This window comes from Nicotiana tabacum, chromosome 8, assembly GCF_000715075.1.
Source record: "Nicotiana tabacum cultivar K326 chromosome 8, ASM71507v2, whole genome shotgun sequence".
Classification (NCBI taxonomy): Eukaryota; Viridiplantae; Streptophyta; class Magnoliopsida; order Solanales; family Solanaceae; genus Nicotiana; species Nicotiana tabacum.
Genome location: NC_134087.1, coordinates 28,751,163 through 28,777,388, shown reverse-complemented (window position 1 = coordinate 28,777,388; position 26,226 = coordinate 28,751,163). Strand labels below are relative to the sequence as shown.

The following is a 26,226-nucleotide window of genomic DNA, read 5'->3' as shown; positions in this document are numbered from 1 at the left end:
CGGTTTACGATTTTTTGTATTTCGGTTTTCGGTTAAACCGAAAAACCGGATTACAGTCACTTTGCACGTTCATAATAAAACTTGTCTTTTCCTTCTTTTGTATCAAAAGCTTCTTGAGACAAACTAAAAAATGACAGTGCGTCATATAAAGTGTGGGAGTAATGCATTTTAAACTTACATACTAACGAACAGAATGCAACTTCCAAGTTTTAGAGCTTAAACCAGTCAGTACTCAGTAATATATGAATGAAATGTAGTTTTCATGGATATAGAATGCAATCACACTACAAAAAAATCGAATCCAACAAGTAGAAGATAAGAAAATAGACAGTGGTCTTCATTCATTGTTTCATTTGTATTCACAAAAACCAACATAAACCCCTAGTCCCCTACCAACTATTCTAAAAAGAAAATAGCAAAACCAAAAATCCTATTCTGAAACAAAGCACAGCTACTAGGCAAAGGTTGTTTTACCAGATCCGGCCGAACCAACGATGGAAACTGATGATGTCCATCTCATTGAAGAAGTATTAGGCATGTGCCTAATAAGAGTTTTCTTTGGTTTGGTAGCCAACCTTGTTGACTTGGTTTGGTTGGTAGCCAACCTTGTTGAATTAGTTTGGTTTGGTAGCCAACCTTGTTGAATTTCTTTGGTTTGGTAGCCAACTTTGTTGAATTGTGAAAAGTGTGTGTAAATTGTCAAATATTGTAGGCTTTAGAGGGTGAAGCTTTGGCTATAAAAGGAGAGCTTCAACTCTCATTTCTATACACCAACAAAGAGAGAAAGAAAGAGTGAGGTTTCACAGACAAGGTATAAGAAAATAGTCTGTGAGGAAAATAGAGAGTGAGCGATATTGTAGTGAGGTGGGAATATCAAAAGAGGGTTATTTCTTTTGAGTGTTGTAGTGGTCTTTGGAGTATTTACCTCCGACCTACAAAGTGTAAAATTCCTTACTATAGTGATATCAGTTGCTCCTCTCGGGGTCGTGGTTTTTTTCCCCTTATTCAGAAGGGTTTTCCACGTAAAAATCTTGGTGTCATTGTTACTCTTTTATTCTTGTTAATTACCGTATCTCGGTGCTACATTATTATTCCGCTTTATTACCGTGAATATTATTTTGGTAAGGGGTTTATTCCCAACAACTGGTATCAGAGCACAGGTTCTGCTCGTTCACTGAAATACTATTCACTGTCGGTAGTACTATACTTGGTGAAAAATAAAAATGTCCGGAGTAAAGTACGAGGTAGCAAAATTCAATGGAGATAACGGTTTCTCAACATGGCAAAGAAGGATGAGAGATCTGCTCATCCAACAAGGATTACACAAGGTTCTAGATGTTGATTCCAAAAAGCCTGATACCATGAAAGCTGAGGATTGGGCTGACTTGGATGAAAGAGCTGCTAGTGCAATCAGGTTGCACTTATCAGATGATGTGGTAAATAACATCATTGATGAAGACACTGCACGTGGAATTTGGACAAGGTTGGAAAGCCTATACATGTCCAAAACGCTGACAAATAAATTGTACCTGAAGAAGCAGTTATACGCCCTACACATGAGTGAAGGTACGAATTTTTTGTCACATTTAAATGTGTTTAACGGACTAATCACACAGCTTGCCAACCTCGGAGTGAAAATCGAGGAAGAAGATAAAGCCATCTTGCTATTGAACTCGTTGCCATCTTCGTACGATAATTTGGCAACAACCATCCTGCACGGTAAGACTACTATTGAGTTGAAAGATGTCACATCGGCTCTTCTACTCAATGAGAAGATGAGAAAGAAGCCTGAAAATCAAGGACAGGCTCTCATCACAGAAGGTAGAGGCAGGAGTTATCAAAGGAGTTCGAACAACTATGGTAGATCCGGAGCTCGTGGGAAGTCAAAGAACCGATCCAAATCAAGAGTCAGAAATTGCTACAACTGTAATCAACCAGGTCACTTCAAAAGAGATTGCCCAAATCCAAGGAAGGGCAAAGGTGAAACCAGTGGCCAGAAGAATGACGACAACACAGCCGCCATGGTGCAAAATAATGATAATGTTGTCCTCTTTATAAATGAGGAAGAGGAATGCATGCACCTGTCAGGTCCAGAGTCGGAATGGGTGGTTGACACAGCGGCATCTCACCATGCCACACCGGTAAGAGATCTTTTTTGCAGATATGTAGCAGGTGATTTCGGCACAGTGAAAATGGGTAACACAAGTTACTCAAAGATTGCGGGGATTGGTGACATTTGTATCAAGACAAATGTCGGATGCACATTGGTTCTAAAGGATGTGCGGCATGTACCTGATTTGCGGATGAACTTGATCTCGGGAATTGCTTTAGACCGAGATGGATACGAGAGTTATTTTGCAAATCAAAAGTGGAGACTCACTAAGGGATCATTGGTGATTGCAAAGGGAGTTGCTCGTGGCACGTTGTACAGGACAAATGCAGAAATATGCCAAGGTGAATTGAACGCGGCACAAGATGAGATTTCTGTAGATTTATGGCACAAAAGAATGGGTCATATGAGCGAGAAGGGATTGCAGATTCTTGCCAAGAAATCACTCATTTCTTATGCCAAAGGTACAACTGTAAAACCTTGTGACTACTGTTTATTTGGTAAGCAGCATAGAGTCTCATTTCAGACATCGTCTGAAAGAAAATTGAATATACTTGATTTAGTATATTCTGATGTTTGCGGCCCAATGGAAATTGAATCAATGGGCGGTAACAAATATTTTGTTACTTTTATTGATGATGCTTCACGAAAATTATGGGTTTATATTTTGAAAACCAAAGATCAGGTGTTTCAAGTTTTCCAGAAGTTTCATGCTCTAGTAGAAAGGGAGACGGGTCGAAAGCTAAAGCGTCTCCGAAGTGACAATGGAGGTGAGTACACTTCAAGGGAATTTGAAGAGTATTGTTCAAGTCATGGGATCAGACATGAAAAGACAGTTCCTGGAACCCCACAGCACAATGGCGTAGCCGAGAGGATGAACCGCACCATTGTGGAGAAGGTGAGAAGCATGCTCAGAATGGCTAAACTGCCTAAGTCATTCTGGGGTGAAGCAGTTCAGACAGCCTGTTACCTGATCAATAGGAGTCCATCAGTTCCGTTGGCGTTTGAAATCCCAGAGAGAGTCTGGACCAACAAGGAGGTGTCCTACTCGCATCTGAAGGTGTTCGGTTGCAGAGCTTTTGCACATGTACCAAAAGAGCAGAGAACAAAGCTGGATGATAAATCTATTCTCTGCATATTTATCGGATATGGAGATGAAGAGTTCGGGTACAGACTGTGGGATCCTGTAAAGAAGAAGGTCATCAGAAGTAGAGATGTAGTCTTCCGAGAAAGTGAAGTTGGAACTGCTGCTGATATGTCAGAAAAGGCGAAGAATGGTATAATTCCTAACTTTGTTACTATTCCTTCTACTTCTAACAATCCCACAAGTGCAGAAAGTACGACCGACGAGGTTGCCGAGCAGGGGGAGCAACCTGGTGAGGTTATTGAGCAGGGGGAGCAACTTGATAAAGGTGTCGAGGAAGTGGAGCACCCCACTCAGGGAGAAGAACAACCTCAACCTCTGAGGAGATCAGAGAGGCCAAGGGTAGAGTCATGCAGGTATCCTTCCACAGAGTATGTCCTCATCAGTGATGAGGGGGAGCCAGAAAGTCTTAAGGAGGTGTTGTCCCATCCAGAAAAGAACCAGTGGATGAAAGCTATGCAAGAAGAGATGGAATCTCTACAGAAAAATGGCACATACAAGCTGGTTGAACTTCCAAAGGGTAAAAGACCACTCAAATGCAAATGGATCTTTAAACTCAAGAAAGATGGAAATGGCAAGCTGGTCAGATACAAAGCTCGATTGGTGGTTAAAGGCTTCGAACAAAAGAAAGGTATTGATTTTGACGAAATTTTCTCACCTGTTGTCAAAATGACTTCTATTCGAACAATTTTGAGCTTAGCAGCTAGCCTAGATCTTGAAGTGGAGCAGTTGGATGTGAAAACTGCATTTCTTCATGGAGATTTGGAAGAGGAGATTTATATGGAGCAGCCAGAAGGATTTGAAGTAGCTGGAAAGAAACACATGGTGTGCAAATTGAATAAGAGTCTTTATGGATTGAAGCAGGCACCAAGGCAGTGGTACATGAAGTTTGATTCATTCATGAAAAGTCAAACATACCTAAAGACCTATTCTGATCCATGTGTATACTTCAAAAGATTTTCTGAGAATAACTTTATTATATTGTTGTTGTATGTGGATGACATGTTAATTGTAGGAAAAGACAAGGGGATTGATAGCAAAGTTGAAAGGAGATCTGTCCAAGTCATTTGATATGAAGGACTTGGGCCCAGCACAACAAATTCTAGGGATGAAGATAGTTCGAGAGAGAACAAGTAGAAAGTTGTGGCTATCTCAGGAGAAGTACATTGAACGTGTACTAGAACGCTTTAACATGAAGAATGCTAAACCAGTCAGCACACCTCTTGCTGGTCATCTAAAGTTGAGTAAGAAGATGTGTCCTACAACAGTGGAGGAGAAAGGGAACATGGCTAAAGTTCCTTATGCTTCAGCAGTCGGAAGCTTGATGTATGCAATGGTATGTACTAGACCTGATATTGCTCACGCAGTTGGTGTTGTCAGCAGGTTTCTTGAAAATCCTGGAAAGGAACATTGGGAAGCAGTCAAGTGGATACTCAGGTACCTGAGAGGTACCACGGGAGATTGTTTGTGCTTTGGAGGATCTGATCCAATCTTGAAGGGCTATACAGATGCTGATATGGCAGGTGACATTGACAACAGAAAATCTACTACTGGATATTTATTTACATTTTCAGGGGGAGCTATATCATGGCAGTCTAAGTTGCAGAAGTGCGTTGCACTTTCAACAACTGAAGCAGAGTACATTGCCGCTACAGAAACTGGCAAGGAGATGATATGGCTCAAGCGATTCCTTCAAGAGCTTGGATTGCATCAGAAGGAGTATGTCGTCTATTGTGACAGTCAAAGTGCAATAGACCTTAGCAAGAACTCTATGTACCATGCAAGGACCAAACACATTGATGTGAGATATCATTGGATTCGAGAAATGGTAGATGATGAATCTCTAAAAGTCTTGAAGATTTCTACAAGTGAGAATCCCGCAGATATGCTGACCAAGGTGGTACCAAGGAACAAGTTCGAGCTATGCAAAGAACTTGTCGGCATGCACTCAAACTAGAAGACAGTGCTACCTCCTCTAGATGAATGAGACTGGAGGGGAGATTGATGATGTCCATCTCATTGAAGAAGTATTAGGCATGTGCCTAATAAGAGTTTTCTTTGGTTTGGTAGCCAACCTTGTTGACTTGGTTTGGTTGGTAGCCAACCTTGTTGAATTAGTTTGGTTTGGTAGCCAACCTTGTTGAATTTCTTTGGTTTGGTAGCCAACTTTGTTGAATTGTGAAAAGTGTGTGTAAATTGTCAAATATTGTAGGCTTTAGAGGGTGAAGCTTTGGCTATAAAAGGAGAGCTTCAACTCTCATTTCTATACACCAACAAAGAGAGAAAGAAAGAGTGAGGTTTCACAGACAAGGTATAAGAAAATAGTCTGTGAGGAAAATAGAGAGTGAGCGATATTGTAGTGAGGTGGGAATATCAAAAGAGGGTTATTTCTTTTGAGTGTTGTAGTGGTCTTTGGAGTATTTACCTCCGACCTACAAAGTGTAAAATTCCTTACTATAGTGATATCAGTTGCTCCTCTCGGGGTCGTGGTTTTTTTCCCCTTATTCAGAAGGGTTTTCCACGTAAAAATCTTGGTGTCATTGTTACTCTTTTATTCTTGTTAATTACCGTATCTCGGTGCTACATTATTATTCCGCTTTATTACCGTGAATATTATTTTGGTAAGGGGTTTATTCCCAACAAAAACAAGAGCAAAGGAAATAAAACTAGAATAATGTTTGGCGCACTCTAATGTCGATTTGTCTCGTCTTGATTTCCAAAGGGCGCAGACATTTGTTAATCTTTTCGAGTTTTTTTCGTCATTTCTCACTGCCAATTGTATCAAATATATATATTAGGCAAGAGGAATAGAAAAAGAGTGAACTTGAATCTGCAGAAATTCAATGTTGCTTTAATCCCTTGAACAACAAGAAGTCCATCTTCATTAATGTCGCAGATGACTTTCGCATATTTAGTCAAGTGGAGTGGAAGTCTACAACCGTTTGAAATCGAAAATATAGACCGGAAATAACCGAATCGAAAAAAATCGCACCAAACCGTAAATATTTTGGTTTGATTTGGTTATTAATATTACAAAACCGAAAACAGATAAACCGAACCGTATTTTTATAATAACCGACCGAACCGACCGATGCTCACCCTTAGGGTGGGATGCTGGTTTGTCGAATCCAATAACTTTTATTTAAACTATCTATTAGTTATTAAAATAGAAAAAATACAGCACGAATCTATATATTAATTAGATAGATGAGTTTTCAATGTTGGATGATTAAATCAAAAAAAAAATTACTTCTCCTATCTCTTTTTGGTTATCCAATTAAGCCACTCCACCTCATCTAAAGTCAAATTCAGACTGTGAACATAATAAATAATAAATAAAGTAGCATCTTACGTTGACAAAGATAAGACACTTGTGTTGTTGCATTTTACTAAAGGCTGTTCATTGACGACAATCACTTTTCTTTTGGATTTCAATTATATATATTCAGTACAAAAAAATTATTATCAGTATAATTTAATCAAACATAGCATGTTATACTCTGTTTTCAGATTGTCATAGCAAACTTGCTATAAAAAATAATTACTACTACTCCCTTTCAACCCATATCAACTTAATTAAAAAGCGTATGCAATGGCGGAGCCACACGTACTTAAGGCGTGTCAACCAACACGCCTTGGAAAATTATATTGTGTAGCTAGTTAATTTTTGTAAGTATATATATTTATAATGAGTTCACTTCTTTATATTTTGACCTCCTTAGTGAAAATCCTGATTTCGTCACTGTTTTAGTATTACGATCCAAACTCATGACACGTATTGTTTGCTTTGGGCCTCGGTCCGTATAGATTTGTCTTTTTGGGCTATACCACCTCGAGCCCCAAAAGGCGCGTATCATGTGAACTTGTATCAATTCTTTATATAGTTCTTCATTTTCCTCTTTCATTCTGATATGAGATTCGTGTAAGGTGACATATGCATCCAAGCATGTAGGATTTTCAATAAGGGGGTTCAAAAATTTCCGAGGGTTCAAAAGAGAAAAAGTTAAAATACTAGAAGAAATTGTGGCTAAAGGGAATTGAACTAGTGACCTTTCAAAGTTTTTGAACCCCCCTAACCATTAAGTTATGTTTTTTAGTTATATCAAGGGGATTCAAAATTCAATATATAGAGGTACATAACAGATTTTGCCTTCTATGTACAATGTAATTTTCTGGCGTGAACCCCCTTTCGCCCCCTAAATCTGCCCCTTCAAGCATGTATGCTAGTTTAGAAGCATGTCAGTTCTGTTTGACCCGCGCTCACATTTAGTGTCAGATTCAAGCCAATAAGTTGGGAACTTTTTGGAAGAATACCGAATTTCTCTACTTTTTAACACTTTGACAAAAGGGGGTGACTCTGCATTCATCTATTGGTTGCTATCTTCTCAAACCAACCAAAGGAATCAAAACAATCTGAAAACAACTTAACGTCAAAATCACTAAAACTTTTCATCACTATAATGACCATTTATGCCCTTTTCTTTTCTTTACTTTTTCCCTTTTGATAAGGAAAAAAAAAAAAAAATCAAGTATCAGACATACTCACCTTTACAGATCAGACTCCAAACTCTATATGTATTGAAATAGTAATAAACAATGGATCTGTCTTTAGAAATATTTTTTTTTTAGTAACTGACAAGAAATATGTGCAGAAGAGGCAATAACTGATTTCTTGTTCTAAAGGGAAATAAAGGTACACCCCTAAATTGTGATGTCCATTACGGAGGATGAGCTAATGAGGACGAGTCAAGCACTACTAACAGACTTTTAGGTCGGCAAGCTTTTCAAAAAGGGGTACACATGTCACTTTAGACGAATTATACATTGGAATGGAAAGAAAAATGAAGAACTTTATAAGGCATGACACAAGTTCACGTGATACGCACACTTTTGCGGTTCGATATGGCGTAACCCGAAAGATAAATTCGTGCGGACCTAGGCCCAAAGCGAACAATACGTGTCATCGGCTTGGATCGTGACATCAATCTCATTGAGCAACTAAAAATTTACACTTGTAAGGAAATGAAAAAGAAAAAGGGAATTTCCAAGGGGCATTATTCATATCATACTTATATCTTTTACTTCGACATAATCAGCTATCAGATGAAGTGCACATTGTATTAAGAATCAGTTCCGATCAATTTATTATTTTTAGTTCGAACTATGTTAATATACATGTACATATGAATTTAAACCTATTCACATAATAAGATCGTATTCATTTTGAACAAGTTTAAGTTTTGAATTCAATCGTATCTGCACTATAGCTTCTCCATTTCATTCCGTATTGTTGTTTTTCGTGCTTAGATAAGCTTGTTTGTTTTGTAATACGGGAGGAAAGAAATTGTTTTTTCCGCAGTAGGGTAGGGAGAGATTCTTTCCGGCTCTACTGTACGAGAAGAGAAAGACTTATGATCCAATCTGCAGGAATCAATAAAAAGGGCAAATTCCTTATGATACATCAGACCTGGCTCGATTATTGATAGAGTGAATTGATTCTTGAAATCTCTCTTCTGATTCAAAATTGTAGTGTAACGTGTATCCTCCCCTATTCCGATCATGGAAAGAGGTTGGGCCGATACAATAATAATTGCGTACATATGTTATGATGGAAGAAATACTTAACTGTTCGTATTTCGTTCATTCCATCGAGCTCCCAAGTACCTGTAATTGTGATCTATTTGCCAAAACTAAGCTATTCATATCATAATATATGAATAGTAAGAATTAAAAGTGTTCGGTTATTGATGTTTTTTTTTTCCGGTGTTTAAGAAGATGAAAGAAGACGTACATGCCAAGTATGAAACCCCCCCTCCACCCCCCCCCCCGGAAAAAAAAAACTAAATAACCCTCCATGTTTTGAGCTCTCGTTTTTGTATCTTACAACCTAAAATGTCTTAATTTTGAATCCGCTAATGTCATTAATTGCAGAGCTAGATTACATAGTCATAAGAAAGTAAAGGCTTTTAAGTCTAGTATATTTCGAAAAAATTCTCGAAAAGCTCGTTGCCTTATTATGTCACAAGCTTTTTAGCCCAGTTTTAACAAGTACTACTACTCCCTCTGTTAACTTTTGCTTGGCACGTTTTAGCTTTTCACGCCCCTTAAGAAATAATAAATGAAGTGCATAATTTATCATGATACTCATATTAATTGATGCATATTTTATTGGATTTGAGAAAATAATTTGAAATGAGTAATAAATATTGTGGGTATAACAGGGAAATTCTTTTTGTATACTCTTAATATGCGTAAGCGTCAAGTAAAAATAAAAATTTATTTTTAGTATACATGCTAAGTAAAAGTAAACGGAGGGAATAATAACCGTAAGAGATAACAAAATACTTAGACTTGTATAAATAGATCTCCTTGGTTCTTCCAACCCACGCCTTCTAAATCCTGCCCTATTTATTAGTTCAGAGAAGATAAAGAGAACTCATCTTTAAATTTTCTTCTTAGAATTTTTGGCTTTGCCACTGCTTACATGATCGACTGGTTTTCAGACGATCGATCGTGTATCGTGAACCATTAGCAGTTGAAGCTGCCAGCATGATCTAAACTTCCCTTTTGTTTCATCTATCAAGGAAAGATCAGATCATGTGGCAGCCTCACCTGTTGATGGTGTCACGAAACTATCCACTCTTGACCTTACCACACACTGGGTATGTTGTTGATTCTTTGTGTTCAAGGTGCTCTTCTTGCATCTTCTATCTTCTCTCCATTTTCAACCGCTTTCCCGGCTTGAATCTCATTTACTTCATAAACACGTTCAATCTCATCTCCATTAAGATTACTTTATCTATTTCGTTAATGTGTGTAAAAATTATTAATTCGGCTTTTTAATAGACTAGCGATAGTTCTGCATGAACACGACCAGGAAAGAGTGTAGATGCATCCTTGATTCTTTAACTCAAATGCACCCTCTTCCATCTTCTACCATCTGCTTTTCCAACCATTTTTCCAGCTTGAAACTCACCCACGTGTAATTCCATCTTCTTTGACCACTCAACGGATTTCATTCACTTGAAAATTCGTGTAAAAGTTAAGAATTCCGACTTTCTAATAGACTCGTTAGTTTCGCAGCTCCGGGGAAGTGTTGACACATCCTTGATTCTTTACCTCAAATGCACCCTTATTCCATGGAGGCCAAGGTTTGTGATATTTTTAACACTCTCAAATAGTATACGAGGAAAAAAAATGGATATGACTAAGACAAATTTCTTGAAAAATGAACTACTTTATGTGTCACGTGCCTAACATATAAAGGGAAATCTTAGACTTAAAACTTAAAAGCCTGACTATATTTGTTCTGGTTCTTAGTGACAAAAATTCGCCTGTGTAGACTAGACTGATGCTTTTGAGATCCTTTCTTATCTTTATTCATAATTCATAATCTTTAGCTTCATCTTCTGCATTTTGCTTTTCTTGCTTATACAGTTGCTTTTTTTTTTTCTGTGAATCCCACGCTTCTTTGTCTGTATGATTTATTTCACCTTACTTTCTATTGATGAGTCTATTCAAAATATTAGGTTAATGTAGTAAGAGAAAAATAAAAAGGCAATTGAATCATTCAAATTGTGGCCTACATATTGCCTTTTTCTGCAAGACTCCTTCAACAATGTTAACTGTGTAGATAATATATTGTTTTATCTTGGGAACTTGAGACAGTTAGACATCCACTTCGGATGGTGCACACTTCATTGAAATTTAATATAGATGCTGCTATATTATTACTCTCCCCGGTCCAAAATAAGTGATTTTCTGGTTGTTTTCACACATATTAAGAAATTCACCTTTTAACATTAATTAGCAATGAAATTGACCATATTAACCTTTATTGTGTCTTCAACACATACTCCAACATTAATTAATCCAAGGGCAATGTAGGAAAAAAATAGTTAATTCATTCTTGAAAGATGAAAAAATCACTTATTTTGGACCAGAGAGAGTATAAAACTTATGATTGAATATTTGAGTATAAGAAAACATTCTGTTTCACGATGGACAGAAAAAACATATGATCACAGATGTTTCTCATACAAATACAAGTACGTTAAGAGGATTTGGGATGCAAGGTGGATGGCAGAGATTTGTAGATTGAGAAGACAAGATCACTAAGTTGATAATGAGCTTGATGTTGAAGAAAGAAACTAAAAATAATAGAAAGTTTAGTGCATTAATCCATGATGTGCATAAGAAACTTAAGTGTGAAAATCAAGTTTGCATATTACTTTTTGGACTTAAATCTGTGTATAAGTATGAAAGCTTCAACTTAATTTTGCATTCCTGCCAACTGCTTCTTCATCTCAGGTGACAAGTTCATGGCATAAATACCGTCTTTCTTAATGATGATCCCTTCCTTGACAAATTCAATCAAAGATCTTTACTTGATAACAGTTTAGATAACCACAAATAGCATTGATCTTTGATTCCTCCTTTATTTAGCAAGAAGCTAATGAAAACAGATTTACCGGTCCAATACACACAAGCACTTTGGCAGACAATGCAGAGAAGGCTGATGAAGTACCACAATAAACAGTAGCATCCATGCATCAACAAGCCACTTACCAACTAAGACCTACAAAATAAGAGTATCCAACTAATATGTCCATAACATCAGATAAGTTCTTGTAATCAAACATGAACAACAAGTACAATATCAACCCAATTACAACAGGAACAACATTAACAAACATCAATGTCATTAGTCAAGACATAAAAGCTAAAGCAGGAGAATTTCACTCCTTGGTGGTTTTGTTTATGAGGGATTTGTGAATGTGAGGAATGACACCACCACCAGCAATGGTCCCTTTGATAAGGGTGTCAAGTTCCTCGTCTCCGCGAATAGCCAGTTGCAAGTGTCTGGGGGTGATTCTCTTCACTTTAAGATCCTTGCTTGCATTACCAGCTAATTCAAGAACCTCTGCAGTCAGGTATTCCAGAATTGCAGCTGAGTAAACAGCTGCTGTAGCACCAACTCTTCCATGGGCTGAGGTTCTGGTCTTGAGCTGACGATGAATTCTTCCCACTGGAAACTAAAATTCCCCAAACATGTCAAAACAATCGAAATCAGTATTGTAGGATGGTGCTGAGGAAAAGAAAACCAAGAATCATATCAAGTTTCTTCTATTGTGCCAAAAATATCTGAATGTTCAGAACTATAAAGATAGCCCAGTGCACAAAGCTCCCTCTATGTGGGGTCTTAATGTTCAGAACTATATAGATCAGAATTGATGCCACACCTCCTCTACATATTCAACACACCCAAGACCTCAAGATCCCAAAAGAGTAAGATAGCATCCCATTAGTTTTTTGTGTGCACTTTCAGTATCACATCATTCTATCGCACAGTATTTGGAATGATAGAACTTTTATGGTAAGCCATTTTGTTGCAATATAGAATGTTGATGCAGAGTTTATGATTTTAATATGCTAATCTTTGGATATTCAATTTAGACCTGTTAAATTATCACCTCCATATGCTTATTGGAAGAAAATAAAGGATTAGACTTGTAAAAATCAAACATAGAATCCAACATATTAATAAACTTGCATCCCGCATTATTTAAAAGTTAACTTCCACCAAAGGAAAGATAGGAAAACAATTGCATTCCAAAAGCATGAAATTTCTTGATACCATAGCTGGTTCTGAACAGAGAGCTTCCAAACTTTTGCCAACCAAGAAAAAAAAGTGTACACAATAGAACAGAACAAGCAGTTGCAGTATGAAACTGAAAAGCAATTCTTCAATCTCCTTGGCACCACGTAATTGTTGTATATTCAGATTTTGGGTGGATAAAAAAAGCACTTACAGCAGTTGTTTCAAATCATATAGAAATTAAGCAATATCTGCTCTTAATTAAGGTAAAAATTGTGTATTACCTGTAAGCCTGCATGAGATGTTACAAGAAACTGGCATTTTATTGTCAACATATCAGATTTATTTTGCCAAAAGGATTTTAATGTTCTAAACTATTTAGAACCAAATTATCAAAAAATGATTTCACCCCTTCTACAAATTCAACATATACCAAAAATTTCAATATGCCAAAAGGTAAGATAGTATCCCAGTTAATTTTTCATGTGTGCACTTTCAGAATGTCACACGTCAGTAACAGACACATCCTATACCACGGTATTTAGAATGATACATCATTTTTATGGTAAGTGCTTTTGTTGCAATTGTAGAATTTGATACCAAGTTTATGATTTTAACAAGCTAATCTTCAGATACTCCGTCAAAGCAATTTAGAGAGGTATACTCAACCCTTCATATGCTTACTGAATGAAAAAAATATTATATTTGAAAAGATCAAAAGCTGCTAAAAGGCACCACAAGAATCCAATATCTTTATAAGCACTGCATTCCACATGCTTTAAAGTTTTAACGGCCATCATAAAAAAGATAAGAAAACAATTGCATTCCGAAAGCATGAAATTTCTAGATACCATAATGTGTTTTAAACAGGGAACTTCCTGACTTGAGGACAGAGGCAGAGGAAGTTTATTTGCTACAGGTTCAACCAAACCCAATACTTTTGACATGGAACATAAATATATATGTGAAAAACAATTAAAATCTCATTAAATATCAACATTTGAACCCATTGTTTTAGAAGTACGATGAGCTCAATGCTAAAAACCTAAGGTTAAAAAAGTCAAGGTTCAACCAAACCCAATGCTTTTGACATGGATATATATATATATATGTGTGTGTGTGTGTGTGTGTGTGTGTGTGTGTGTGTGTATTTCACTATATATCAACTTCTAAACCCATTATTTTAGAAGTACGATGAGTTCTAGCACAAGAACCTAAGGTTAAACAAGTCAAGTTTATTTTGGATCTACCACTACTTTAGGAGACTATAAATAAAACATACACGATGGAATAGAATAGAATAGACAGCTAAACTCTGAATTTGAAAAGCAATTCTAAAAAACCTCCATGGAACAATGCAAGACTTCACAGAATTTTTTTTTTTTTTTAACTTAGGAATTGTTCATTAACGTCAAAATACAAACACCTATGACAGTAATATCAAATCCTATAAAAATCAGACAAGACCTGCTGTTAATTAAGTAAAACTATGTATTTACCTGGAGGCCAGCACGAGAAGAACGAGAGATTGGCTGTTTCTTCTTGTCTTTGTCTTTGTTAGCAGCCGCTGCAGCTGTTGTCTTCCCCGCTACTAGCCCTTTCCCTCCTTTTCCTGCCATTTTTCCTTAGCTTCAAAACTAGACTGCTCAGAACGAACAAAAACAAAAAAAGAGGAAAAGTTAGTACTTTGCTTTGGCTTTCAAATCTTACAAGGGAACAAAAAGAAACTATTATATCAGTCGCTTTTTTGCTGTTTCTAAACATTCTGGTTAAACTCTATAGTGTTGAACAATTACACACACATACACACTAAATCCGTATATGTAGGCATAAACTAGAAGTAAATACAGTAATATTCTACAGAAAACGACTTAAAATTGTAGATCTGCCTTTAGCAGAGGAGTGTACCTTCTTTTTTCCCTGTAGATCTGAAATGCAGCTTAACTGTTTGATTTATTGCCCCAGTTCTTTTTTTAGCTGTCTTGAAAAGGATCCAAAGTAAATTTGGCGGTTTGTTTTGGGAGGGAATTCGGAAATTTTGATTCTTCTTTTAATTTCGAATTTTCGTTGAATTACCAGTTTACCCTCAATTGATTGGGCCACGTATGCAACATCTCGTAAACCCGATCTAACCTGACAACCAAGGCCCAAATCGAAGTTGCGGTTCACTGGGACTGACCACCTTTGAATTATAACAAAGAAAATAATCTAAATAGCCGCTTACCCTATTATTAAATTAAAATAATCAACGAATATATATATATATATATATATATATATATATATATATAATATTTATGTATATCAGCTGAAAAAATAAACAGTAAATTCAATCGGTTATTTTGTGTAAGATCTCTTTAACAATAACGAAAGAGGTGTGCAAACTTTTTTTAATAGCCAGAAAGCAAAAATATGGATAATGGTACACACCAACTTAGGGTTTCGAAAAGTCGGATCTGTTGTTATTAGTCGACTTCTAAGGGCTGGTTTGGTAGGACGTATAAGAATAATGTGGAATAAGGTGTGTTAGTAATGCATGGATTAGTAATGCATGTGTTAGTAATGCATGGATTAGTAATGCATGTGTTAGTAATGCAAGCATTAGTTGTGCATATATTATTTCTTATCTACTGTTTGGTGTGGTGTATCAAAATTATAATGCATTGCATAATTTTTAAGAAAAATTGTTGTTTACAAAAATGCTCTTCATATTCTCTAGCTTTAAAGGACTTTAAGGACAATTTTGTCTTTAAACATACTAATGCATGCATTAATAGTCTTGGTATTACTAATGTCATGGTTTTCTATGTATTACTAATGCATAGGATAATACCAAATATGATGTATTAGTTATACACATATTGAAAAATGTACCAAGCAAGGTATTAGTAATGCATAAAGCTAATGCTTGCAGTATTTTTTTCTAATACCTCCTACCAAACGACCCCTTATGGTTTCTGAAATTCCTGGAATTTTGGAGAGTACTGGACCCCTTTGGACTAATGATTTCCTACCAATGTAGTATATAACTATACTAGAGGAGGGATGGCCAGCATGGGCCCAACACTGAATTATAAAAATAATTTCCTTAATTTTATTTCTCTAGTTATTTTGTAAAGATTGTTTATATTAATTTAAATAATATATTTAAACATAAAAAAATTATATGGATCTTTATTTATTAAAAATATTATTTTTTTGAGTTAACCATCTGATTTTAAACTTATTTTGTTCGAATTAAGCATCAGCAAAAAAATATAAAAAGGTTTCCAATATTTCATTAGCTTGCTTCTTTTTTTGTTTTTTATGTTTGTTTTTTCCTCATATTCTAATTTACAATTTACAATAAAAAAAAATTAGCAAAATAATAAGTAGGCTTGTTGGTAATACAAAAAAATTCATAGGCAACACATATTGATAATTTTCTTAGTGAGTTAAATGTAAGGAAAAAAGAGACCCTAATTTATTTAAACCTCATCAATTTGTGAATAGCTAAAGAATTTACACTTTTTCCGTTGATAATTCATTTGCTAATAGTTTTAAGGAAGATGAGATGTCCTCTTCTAGCATAAGGAAAAACACGTGTTACATTAAAAATGGAACTGAAAATATAGAAACAAATATTTCTAAAAGAATATCAGCTCTACTTTTTCTTTTTGGAGACTTTTCTTATTAAGTGCTTGAATTAAAGACATTTATTTGAGCAATTACACCTTAAAATATTTACTTGACCTTCAAAATAATCATGAAGATCGTAAAGTTATTATAGTTTGAATAGTAATATCGTGAGTTCTAATTTGAACCCATGTTATTTTCTAATCCGATTACTCTTTTCTTATATAATATATATTCCAAAAACATAAATTTACTACTAATATTCTATTTTTATTTTCCTTTTTCACATGAATTATCGTCATTGGGTTTTCTTTTTTTCTTTTTCCTAATACTGCAGTACTATGCTATTTTACAAATTTTAGTATATTCTCTATTATTATTACTCCATTATTTTGTGTTTCCAATTAAAATAAAAGGTTGAAATATAACTGTGTTGCAATGTCGCCAAAACGAAAAACATGTACACATATTGGCAATCCACGTGGTAATTTTTGACTTAGCATCATATGCAAAGCAAAAAGTGATGGATGACATTTTGTACACTTTTAAGGGCCTGCAAAGTTGCCTTAATTACCAAAATGTATAATGGCAACTCAAGTAATAACGGACCATATCAGGGTAAAGTTTTGAGTGAACAGCCGTCCCTTTTCAGCTACAAAAGCAAGAAGCACTGTATTTCCAAAGTACCCCTTATGATCCAAAATATAACCGGATATACCTCAGTTTATATTAGGACAACTAAAAGAATAAACTAAAATGCTTCATTTTTTTTGTCAATTCACTTTGACCGGAAGCGCCTCTGGATTCTCCCTTATTAATAGTAGTAAAGTAATATGCACGTTTTTTCAAAAATTATCTTATCTACACATATAGAAGGAATATATGGTGGAGCGGAACCAAAATATGGTTCTTTTGGACTCAAAGAATCGAAATATGTGGGGGGGAAACTTGGTGACCATTTTATATATAATGTCCTTTTAAAGGGCGCTATACCTTAACGACTGTTTGCCCAGTTAAGTACATCGCCCTTTTAAAAGGCGCTATATATATAAAGTTTTTCCTTATTGCGCTATAACATATTATGTAGGCCCACCAATAATTATTCTGGGCTTAACTGATATAACAATAATTCAAATGAGTATAACACCCTTATTTAAGGTGCTATACCTCAAAAATTCAACCTCAGAATTGGTTTTTGCCTTATTTAAAGACGTTAAGGATTTTGTAAAATCCATTCAGAAATATTCTCAAGTCTTGTGAAATATTCTTCGTTAAGTTGTTTTGCATTTTGTCATAATGTCTGAAGAGCGAAGAATTAGGGTTTCATTATATTTAGGGGGTGAGGTTGTGGTGGCGAATAACTCAGTAAGTTATAGTTTATCTCCACAGTTATCATGTTACGGCAACTTACAATAGAATACGATACATTAGTATTGTTGTTATATAAAAAAATGAGTGTGAGCAAACGTTCGGTGAATATTAAAGTAACCGAAAGATATTCGTATTCTGTGGCTCCGCAAGGGGTTGCTTGTTATACTGAGTTTAACATCAAAGACGATGAAACTCTGAGAGATTTTTTAAGGACTCCGGATGAATACCGGGAATTTATTATGGTAAAACTATTAAAAATGTACGTCAACGCTGAAGACGTTCGCAATAATGAGGTTGCGCAAAGTAGGGATATCCCGCAACCATCGGGTGGTTATTTTGGAGCAATTTTAGTCGAACAGGTTCTGGCTGAAAGAGTTTGGCCTGATCTAAACTTATCTCCATGGGCGAATGAGAAGTGAGGAAATAATTTCTACCTTAGTTTACATATCCACAAGCCGAGTGGTAAACTTTAATTTTCCTTTGTGTTACGATGTATTTTTCTATATTGAATTTGTATTAACAATCATATATTCCAGAGGGTATACTGACCAGATATGAATTCTACAAGTTATGAACCAACGACCAATTAGAATATGCCTAGTTTTGGTGTATTGGATCATGGTGGTTCATCCTGGAGTCATCATCAACGGGATAATGTGCATCATGAGATATCAACACATTATGATTTGTAAGTAAATATATAAAGTTATATATAAGGTTTGGACCAATTTGAGTAGCTCATTATTTTATTGGTTGTGCAGTGAAAATGAGCAACTTGATGGTCTTGTCCGTACTCAATTGCCCAAAGACAACATATTTAATCGGAATCTGGCAGATGCGTAAAGTCAGGAAGACAATAGTTATTATGTCAACAATGTCGATGAGTTTGGAGATGACACACCACTCCCTGATGAGGGTGATCATGAGGAGGAAGAGAATGCTGAACCTGATTTGACGAGGGAGCATGTTCCACCTCCCGTTAGACCAAGAGTCTACGAGTCCCACGTGTCGTTTCAATCAAGGGAGATTCCCTACCTTGATCATTTGTCGAGTATGTTGGATGCAGATGCCCTCACAAGGGATATTGACGAAATTCGGACAACAATGTGAGATGAATCTAGAGCAACGGTGTTGTCAAAGGGCGTGCTTTTTCCTAATAAAGCATGCCTAAGCAGGCGCTGCGAATGTACATCGTAAAAGAGTGCCATGAGATGATGGTAGTAGAGTCAACCCAGGATGTATACAAGGTTATTTGCCGTAGATAGTTTACGGGTTGTGGATGCTGCCTGCGAGGAAGAAGAAAATAAATATGCGGGTTGTGGGTAAATACATTGGCACCACAATTGTGAAATGGACACATTCAGTGGGAATCACTTTAACTTGGATGCTGACTTGATTTCTCTTGTCTTGATTCCACACATTGAAGCGCCCATAAGGTACACGATCAAAGAGTATATTACATCTATCCACCAGTAATATGGGTGTACCATTACCAAAAGAAAGGCATTTCTCGGGCGCAAACGTGAGTTTGAAATTGCTTATGGTAACTGGGATTAATCATTTGCATCTCTGCCCAAGTACATGGCTGCATTGCAACACTTTAACCCCGAAAGTGCTGTTGAATGAAAGTTTGAGCGGAGTCCGGGAATACCAGAACATATATTCAGATATGTGTTTTGGGCATTTAAACCAGCAATTGATGGTTTTGAGCATTGTCGGCCGGTAATATCCATAGACGACACTCATGTCTATTAAAAGTATGATGTTAAGTTGTTGATCGTCATTGCAGTAGATGCTAATATAGGTATATTTCCCCTAGCTTTTGCTATTTGTGCCAATGAAAGCCAAGAGATGTGGACGCTATTTTTGAACCACTTGAAGGAGCATGTTGTCAAATAATATTCAGGTATTTGTCTAATATCTGATCGGCATGGCAGTATTTTAAGTTCTGTACAGAATTTGCCTGCATGGCAGGAAGCATATGCATACAACCGTTACTGTGTGAGGCACCTGAAGGCCAATTTCCAGAAGGCACACCCAACAAGGACTTGCATGATTTAATATGGATGGCCGCAACAGATTACCAAGAGTGTAAATTCAGGAGGAGCATCGAATCGATTAGGCAGGAAGATGAAGGAGCCTATCATTAGTTGATGTGACATAAGCTTGACAAGTGGACATTTCCTGCGGTATGATGAACCCATTTATCAGGAATACTAAAAATATTATTTGCAATATGTTTGAAATATGACCGGTGAATACGAACTTCAGCTCTTTAAGATGCAACGATAACTTGCGGCAGTGGAAGAGAAACTAAAAGAGGCGGAAGAAGAAAAAAATAGGTTGGAAGAGAAATTTAAGTGGTTGAAGCAGAGAATAATGGGTGATTGTGACTAAACAAACACATGTGTGTATTGAGTGCAGTATTTTATCTTTATGTTTTCCTTGTCATGTATTTTCATTAGTTGTACCAAATTTAAATATATTACGTTGCTATGTTTGTTTTTGTGTTGTAGTATTAAAATAACAAAGAACCCGAGAAATAAAAACATAAAGCACATATAATGTAAACCATAAATAATGTTGTTATTATTTGTTGAATGTCATATATACATAAAATAAAATAAAACATCAATGTGTCCCACAACCTTTATCTTTTAAAGCAATTGCTGGCCTGAGGCGCATCCCATCCCGCCCGGCTACACTATCAGGATCATCCTCATCACATCGCCTCTTTATCGGAGGAGCGCTGCAGCATGATCGTCAGTAAGGCTGGCAGGCTCAGTAGAAGGAGCCGTCGGTCCAATAGTAACCTATAGAATAATAAGATATTTTAGTATATAAAATATATATTAGTAATGTACGTGTTAGATAAAAAAAATTAAAATGTCTTACCATGGTATTAGCGGGCTCATGAATATAATCATCTGTCTCAGGCATGTCAGTGTCGCACAAAGCGGCCTCCGTGACGGGCGAGGATGATGGCTTAAAAAATATAGGCTTTAGATATTTATGACTAATCAATGAGATAAATACAAATATAAATATTAGTAATACAAATTAACCAAATCCCGTGAAAGATCCTCAGCATCCCTCGGTGATGAGCCATAACTCAGTCGGCTCCCACTATTCACATCTCGTACTAGACGATCTTCAGCAACTGTCAATGCCTCTGGCAGGTCAGGAAAATACTCATCCCAGACATATGAGGTAATGGCCATGCCCGCGATAAACAATAGAGCTAACGGGGTCACATGTGAAGTCCCTGGAGTAAGCCCCAAGCTAAATGAGGGCATATCACTAGGAGCATGGTCTGGCTTAGGGTGGTCACACAGCGGATCAACTCCAACGTCCTCAATAGATGCCTTAACGCCCCCTTGCTGGGGACCACCTCCTGGCTGACCCCGTGGGATACCCTACCTCCTTGGACACGCCTACCATGTCCACCACGTTCATGTTATACTGCTAGCCTACGCTGGTACTGCTCTGGTGCCATATAATTAGTCTCATATCCTAAGCGCTCATCATCTCGGGCTTGCTGCAATGTTTTGATTGCCAGATCTGTAACATGTCGGCCATACTCGTGCAAAGCGGCCACCCCCTCGCTGATATGCTGCTACATCTGTTGTCCCAACTGGTAGAACAGATGTAGACCAATAGCCTACACAACATGTAAAATATTAATTACGGAATGATAGGTTAACATTATAACTAAGTATACCAAATAACATATTAGTGTCTTATGCCTCCCGGCGTATGGGACGAATCGACCGTCAACGTGATGAACGGGATTCCCAACAAAAAGTCAGGTAATGCTGCGATACTAGCCCATATACTTATGCTCACTATCCATACGCTCAGGTGGAGGGGGTGGCAGAATCAGGTCATGTCACTGGTCCCAACTCTCGATCTGTAGTTCTAGCCATGCCACATATGTCTGGTCAACCCTGGAATGATCATCCCACTGGTATTGTGTCCTAATATAAGAGGGTGGTGGAGGTACAAGCTGCGATCGAACAAACTAGTGAAGGACTAGCTCGGTGGCATGATGCTTGACAATATCGAGACACATTAATGGGATGGAAGATCTCCATATAAGTTGGTCGGTCGAGCAATAATCAGGCAAACCAACTATTAGCTCATCGTTGTATGGCCTTCAAATGAACTATTATGTAAAAACAGGACCGTGAGTATACGCAACACATATAAAATCTAGGCTAAGTAAACTTAAGTATACAATTACCTGCGCGGCCTCCAACAACAAATTCCTTTAATAGGGGAGATCATGTTGAGCCTCGTACTCCCGTCTCTATACTCGCCTATCAAACCACCTCCTGGCTAAAGGGAGAAACGGTGGAGGTGGTGCACATGGAGTGATGGGTGGTAGAGGTGGCTGCAACTGCAAGAACCGCTCCCAAGCCCAAACCTAATATACAATTTGGACGTAAAATTTAAGGTATATTTTTAGGATGTATGTTATAATGAAATAGAGTATTTGAATATGTTTTCACCTGCAACAGCGGAAAAAATCTGCAACATCTCGCTGGGTGCCCATGCTCGCCCGGCACATCTGCCTGTACAAGTAACCAAGAACAGCAACACCCCAGCTCTAATCATGTAAATCATCTAGCCACTCAAGATGATGAAGAAATCTCAAGCTGACTAGGTTTCTCGAAGTGTTCGGGAACAATACCCCTCCAAACATAAGCAGCAACAACAACCTCGTGTACCGGTTAATATAAAGATCCGGTGTATCATCTATAATGTCATCATGCATCGCCTTTATATGCATCTGGACAGGCATCAACTGCAGACAACTAGCCCCAACCAATGCACCCTCATCCGCTGGCAGGAAATCGGTGAGCCACTGCAACATCTCCAGGTACTGATCTCCCGTATACTCTCTCATGGCATGCGGCAAAGTAACGGGATGCCCATCAACCGGCAGCCCATACAAAACCTACACGTCCTGCAGCGTGATAGTGGTCTTGCCAACGGAAAAATGGAATGTGTGCGTCTCCGGTCGCCACCACTCTATCAAAGCCGTGATCAACAACCAATCCAGCTGAAGTCGGCCGATCTCAGCAATCCTATAAAAATCCGTATCCTGGAGGCGTCTGACTGTGTGGGAATGGAGATGATGGGCCCTAATAAAGTCCCACATATCGTCTACTCTTCTGGCGCAGAACGTCTGGGCCAATAATTGTCCCTCCCATATGTAGGAAGACCTATGCTCGACCTGTAGCAACAGTAGCTATAGCGAGTCAGGTCCGGGATGTAAAGGCGGAACCTCCATGACGACTACTGTAATTTCAACAATATTAATTACATTATTTTTCTTTTTCACTGCTTAAATATATTGCAATACCTTTAATATTAAATTTTATTCGATATTTTTTACTATATTGTTAATTAGGTTGATACATTTTTAATATTATAATTTTATATTTTAGTTTTATTATTTTATATGTTAGTGTTATTATTTTATATGTTTGTTTGTTAATCACATATTTTTGACTCTAATAAAATTAAATAATTAATTTTCATAACTATACGGGATTTAATTATTAAATATTCACATTTTGGTTCTGGACTCGATATTTGAGGCCTAGTAGCACCAAGGTATCCTATTCTTGTATTCATGATGAGAAAATTTCCCCAATTTATCACTCAACATGTCTGTTATTTTATATGTTAGTTTATTATTGTTTATGCTAGTTTTATTATTTTATATGTTTGTTTGTTACTCACTTATTTTTTACTATAATAAAATTAAATAATTAATTTTCATAACTATACATAATTTAATTATTAAATATTCATATAACAATACTTAGTTTGACAAATATTGTTGTTTCCTCATGTTCTTTTCTTACGTTTGTTGATTAGAATTGGAGAGACTTTGTGTTTGACTATCAGCTTTTTTGACGTATTTTTAGGTATAAGAGATACGTAAATGATTAATTTCAATAACTATAAGGATATTACGCTAAAGGGCACAATATTTTACTACGCTAAAAGGGTACGACATTACAAATACGAGCATTATATGGCCACAAGATACGCTACAAGGAACTAAAGTAACAATTTATCTATTTTACTAGTCTTTTAGCAAATAAATAATCTAAACCGGATAAAAATAACAAATAAATTTAATCACAAAAAAATCACGAAAATACATATATCACAGTAAAATATAACTAATTAATATTTTTTAACAACTAATAACAATTTTTTTATTTTACTAATTTCTTAGCACACTAATACTATAGTCCAGATAAAAAATAACAAATTAGTTAAATCGCAAAACAACACAAAATAACATATAGCACATGAAAAACAACTAATATGCATTTTTGTACAAGTTTTAACAAAAACTAAGTCAGAATACCTCGATTTAAAGTTTTTGAAAAGTTAAAGATTTTGTGATTTAAGCCTAAACGAGCAACCTACTCCAAGATAATGCCTTATCAAGGATGTGGGACCGAGAATCTATGCTTTTTGTGGGACCGTTGGGTTTCATTCGAGCTTTTTTCGTCAACAATGTGGGGGGTAGGGGCGGGGGAGACCGTTGGTTTGTTTTTTAATTGGGGGGAGGAGGGATCGAGTGTTCTATTCTATGTGTATCACGACCCAAAACTAACCCTATCGTGATAGTGCCTATCGTGGTACTAAGCAAACCGACACATTGCCAAAACAAATCGATAATTTCATTTCAAAGATAGTTCCAAAACTATTTAATATAAAACCTTCATAAAAGAGTTCAAATCAAAATAAAAGTGCGGAAAAGAAAGCCCGACATCGGGGTGTCACTAGTCATGAGCATCTACTACAACCGTCTGACAATATCAAGACTAACATAGCCTAGAAATAATTGAATACAACTAAGGGAAGATAAAAAGGGAGTAAAGCAGGGCTTTGATCGACAGACAGCTACCTTGCTAACTCCGATGGATTTGCCACCGAATAATCAATACCCTATACCAGGTCCAGAAATACTTGGATCTGCACACAAGGTGCATAGAGTAATATGAGTATGCCAACTCAGTAAGTAATAAAACTAAATAAAGACTGAGCACTAGTGACGAGCAATAAAACATATACAGTTCATATCGTGAAATCTCAGTAGAATATATAAGGCTTTTAAAATCAGGGTTTAAATCAACTCAGCTCATTTAAATCCAGTTTAAATAAAACCTTTTAAAAACATCTTTCAATAGTTTTCAAACAAGTGATGAAACAATGAGTAAAAATAATGAAAACATAAACAACCCCTCGGGCAAAACATCACTCATGAACAGCCCATCGGGCAAACATGAATCATAAACAGCCCATCGGGCAAACCTCACAATGTAACGACCCGACCGGTTGTTTTGAGCTCTAGTGCGTCGTTCAGCAGTTTGAGGCCATGAGCAGCTTCACTTCTGGTATTATGACTTATACACATGGTCGAAATTAAATTCCGGGGAATTCGGAGTTGATTTGGAAAGAGAATTCTCATTTCAGAACCTTTAAGTTGAAAGAATCGACTAAGATTGGGTTTTTGAGTAAACGACCTTGGAATCGGGATTCGAAAGTTCCAGCAGGTTCATATGATGATTTCAGACTTGGGCATATGTCCGGATTGGGATTCGGAAAACCCGAGAACGTTTCGGTGCCTATTGTGGAAGCTAGCATTTTTGAAAGAATTTCATAAGTTTGGGTTGAAGTGTATTTTAGTGTTATCGATGTTCGTTTGGGATTCCGAGTCTGGGAATAGCTCCACATGGTGATTCTGGTGTTGGGAGCGCGATCAGAAGTAAATTTTGAGGTCCATTTTGGAATCATTTGGCTAAAGATAAAAATTTGAAGGTTTTTGAGAAGTTTGATCAAAAGTGGACTTTTTGGGGGTCGGATCTCGATTCTGGAAGTTGGAGTAGATCCGTAAGGTCAAATATGACTTGTGCGCAAAAATTTGAGGTCAATCAGACATGATTTGATAGGTTTAAACACCGAAAGTAGAAGTTTGAAATTTTAAAGTTCATTAAGCTTGAATTGGAGTGCGATTCATGATTTTGACGTTGTTTGATGTGATTTGAGGCCTTGAGCGAGTTCGTATCATGTTTTGGGACATGTTGGTATATTTGGTTAAGGTCTGGAGGGCCTCGGGTGGATTCCGGATGGTTAATGGATCAAATTTGGAGTTTGAAGAAGGGCTTTAACAGCTGGGACCGCAGATACGGTTAAGTCGTCGCAGAAGCGGGACCGCACCTGCGGAAGAAGAAGCACAGAAGCGGAAATAGGGGTCGTAGGAAGGACCGCAGATACGGTAGTGGGGCCGCACCTGCAGAACCGCAGAAGCGGCCGTGTGACCGCAGGTGCAAAAGTGCTGGAAGTAGTAAGATCTTT

General features: G+C 36.9%; 1 protein-coding gene across 1 annotated transcript; it reads right to left on the bottom strand.

The window, feature by feature from the left end:
- Nucleotides 1–11,848: 11,848 nt before the first annotated feature.
- On the bottom strand, nucleotides 11,849–14,909 carry LOC107793131 (putative histone H2A variant 1). Its single transcript, XM_016615418.2, has 3 exons — nucleotides 14,761–14,909; nucleotides 14,352–14,494; nucleotides 11,849–12,289 (listed from the first exon to the last, which is right to left on the bottom strand). Exons 2-3 carry the CDS (start codon nucleotides 14,469–14,471, stop codon nucleotides 11,993–11,995), a joined length of 417 nt encoding a protein of 138 aa, XP_016470904.1. The 5' UTR covers nucleotides 14,472–14,494; nucleotides 14,761–14,909; the 3' UTR covers nucleotides 11,849–11,992.
- Nucleotides 14,910–26,226: the final 11,317 nt, after the last annotated feature.